This window comes from Pantherophis guttatus, chromosome 4 (genome assembly GCF_059756535.1).
Source record: "Pantherophis guttatus breed Tessera chromosome 4, ASM5975653v1, whole genome shotgun sequence".
Lineage (NCBI taxonomy): Eukaryota > Metazoa > Chordata > Lepidosauria > Squamata > Colubridae > Pantherophis > Pantherophis guttatus.
Window position 1 is genome coordinate 34077249 of NC_142066.1, and position 2397 is coordinate 34079645.

The 2397-nt window shown below is 45.5% G+C and overlaps 1 protein-coding gene across 1 annotated transcript in view; it reads right to left on the reverse strand.

The window, feature by feature from the left end:
* LOC117668671 (vomeronasal type-2 receptor 116-like) overlaps positions 1–1788 on the reverse strand; it is a 12966-nt gene extending 11178 nt beyond the window's left edge. Inside the window, exon 1 of the mRNA XM_034422735.3 lies at positions 1243–1788. Within this exon, the coding sequence (XP_034278626.2) occupies positions 1243–1788 (546 nt within the window). The remainder of the gene's footprint in view (positions 1–1242) is intronic.
* Positions 1789–2397: the final 609 nt, after the last annotated feature.

Below are 2397 nucleotides of genomic sequence, written 5' to 3' on the forward strand. Positions count from 1 at the left end.
ACATTGTCTGATTGACGGCACCCTGAGGAGGCCCACTCTGTGAGAGTGCACAGGACGATGGGAGGATGGCAGAAGATGGTCCTGCAAGTACCCCAGGCCTAAGCCATGTAGGGCTTTATAGGTGAGCACCAGCACCTTGAAACGAACCTGGAGGACCACCGGCAGCCAGTGCATCTTGCACTGGAATGGTGTTACACGGGAGTAACGAGAGGCTCCCATAACAACCCGTGCAGCCGCATTCTGGACTAGCTGAAGCCTCCAGGTGCATCCCAAGAGCAGCCCCATGTAGAGGGCGTTACAGTAATCCAACCGAGAAGTAACAAGGGCATGAGTGACCATGGCAAGGGCATCCTGGTCTAGGAAAGGGTGCAACTGGCGCACCAGGCATACCTGTGTGAAAGCCCCCCTGATTACGGCTGTCAAGTGATCTTCTAAAGACAGCCGTGAATCCAGGAGAACACCCAGATTGTGAACCCTTTCAGAGGGAGTAAGTACCTCCCCTCCTATCACAAGCAACAGAACCACTAGATTCTGAGATGCTGGCATCCACAGCCACTTGGTCTTCGATGGGTTGAGTCTGAGTCTGTTTCTTCCCATCCAGGCCCGCTTCCAGGCACAGAAGAGGCATCCTCAGGGTGGTCTGGGGTGGAGATATAAAGCTGAGTATCATCAGCATATTGATGATACCTCACCCCAAAACCACAAATGATCTCACCCAGTGGCTTCATATAGATGTTAAAGAGCAGGGGGGAGAAAACCAACCCCTGAGGCACCCCACATGTGAGGGGCCTCAGGGAGGATCTCTGTCCCCCCGCCCATACAAACTGCGAGCGACCCAAGAGGTAGTAGGAGGAGAACCACCGTAAAACAGTGCCTCCTATCCTCAGCCCTCCGAGTCGCTGCAGCAGGATACCATGGTCGATGGTATCAAAAGCCACTGAGGTCAAGTAGAACCAGGATGGAGGAACAGCCCCCACCGGGCCCGCCAGAGATCATTCACCAGGGCGACCAATGCTGTTTCCATGTTGTGACTGCGCCTGAAACCTGATTGGTACAGGTCAAGGTACTTAACTGCTTAATGTTTGGATATTCCAATTCTCCAACCCAATGGAGAGAAAAAGATAGATGGAAAAATGAATTAATAAAATTTTGATAAAATATATATTCATGCCACACATAATTAAACATTTAAATTAACTGACCTAAACAATGCTTTTAATTTATTTTTATAAGCTACTTTACCTTCCATGGCTGCTGATTTTGAAGGTGCAATTTCCCTCCCTTCTTTAGCATTCTATATTTTTGTAGACTTGACTGCATGTCATGTAGAGCATATCCAATAGCAGAGACTGAATTGTATATACTGTAACTATGGCCAGTCATGCTTATTTCAAAAAGAGTTGCTGGAAGGCTCTCCAATCTCTCTTCCCCAGTGCAAGTACTATCTGTAATCACAGATGAAGTGGGATAATCACAACCAAATGCTTGTTCCCACACTTCTCTCACAAACAAATCTTCTTTTATGAATAAATGATTCCTATTTTGAAGGAAAGCTTGAAATCCTGGAACTTCATTGGAGTAAGCAGCAAAGGAAAGAGCACCATGGAGGCCTTGCATATCCCATCCCTTTTGAAACACGAAGGAAGCAAGATCCAGTTCAGAGACCAGAATCCACACTTTAGCTTTAGGCATTGTAAGTACTTCTTCCATATAAGGTAAATATAACAACACCCTCAAAAGTAAAACATTTTGTTCATAGACTATCACTGTATTGGCTTTGCTGTTCATGATAATCTCATACAATTTCAACAATTGTTTCATTCCATTAAAAATAGTGCTGATGAAAAAAGGCTTAAGTTTTTCTAAGAATTCAACACAAATATCAGATTTAGAAAACATGGAAAGTATGTTTTGCTGAAATCCTTCTATTGCATCTTCTTTAACCAGAACCCCGATCCAGGTCCATCTGAAATGCAACAATAGCTGACAAATCCCGTTGTACTGATGTTCCTGATTTGGGACCATTTCATAAAGGGAAATGATCTGGATTTTCTTCTCCATTTTTGGAAGGGAGCTATACACAAACTGGAAATATAGCAATTAGAGGGGAGGTTAAAAATGAGAGAGACAAAAAGGGAGAAATGTCATTCAAACATTGTGGGGTTCAAAAATTAGATTGCTACGACTTCCGGTCTGGCTTCCGTCGCCACCAGACAGTCCTACGTGACCGCCAGCCCCGTTGCCTGTAAAGAGCCGCCTTTACATCTGAAAGGCGGCTCGAAAAACTCCATTTCCTGATGGAAATGTGAGCCAGAGCAGGCGAGGGCAGGTAGAGCCCTCTGCGAAGTCCCCAGAGTTTTTTTTTACTCTTGGGGACGAGCAGATTGTGGCTCCCTA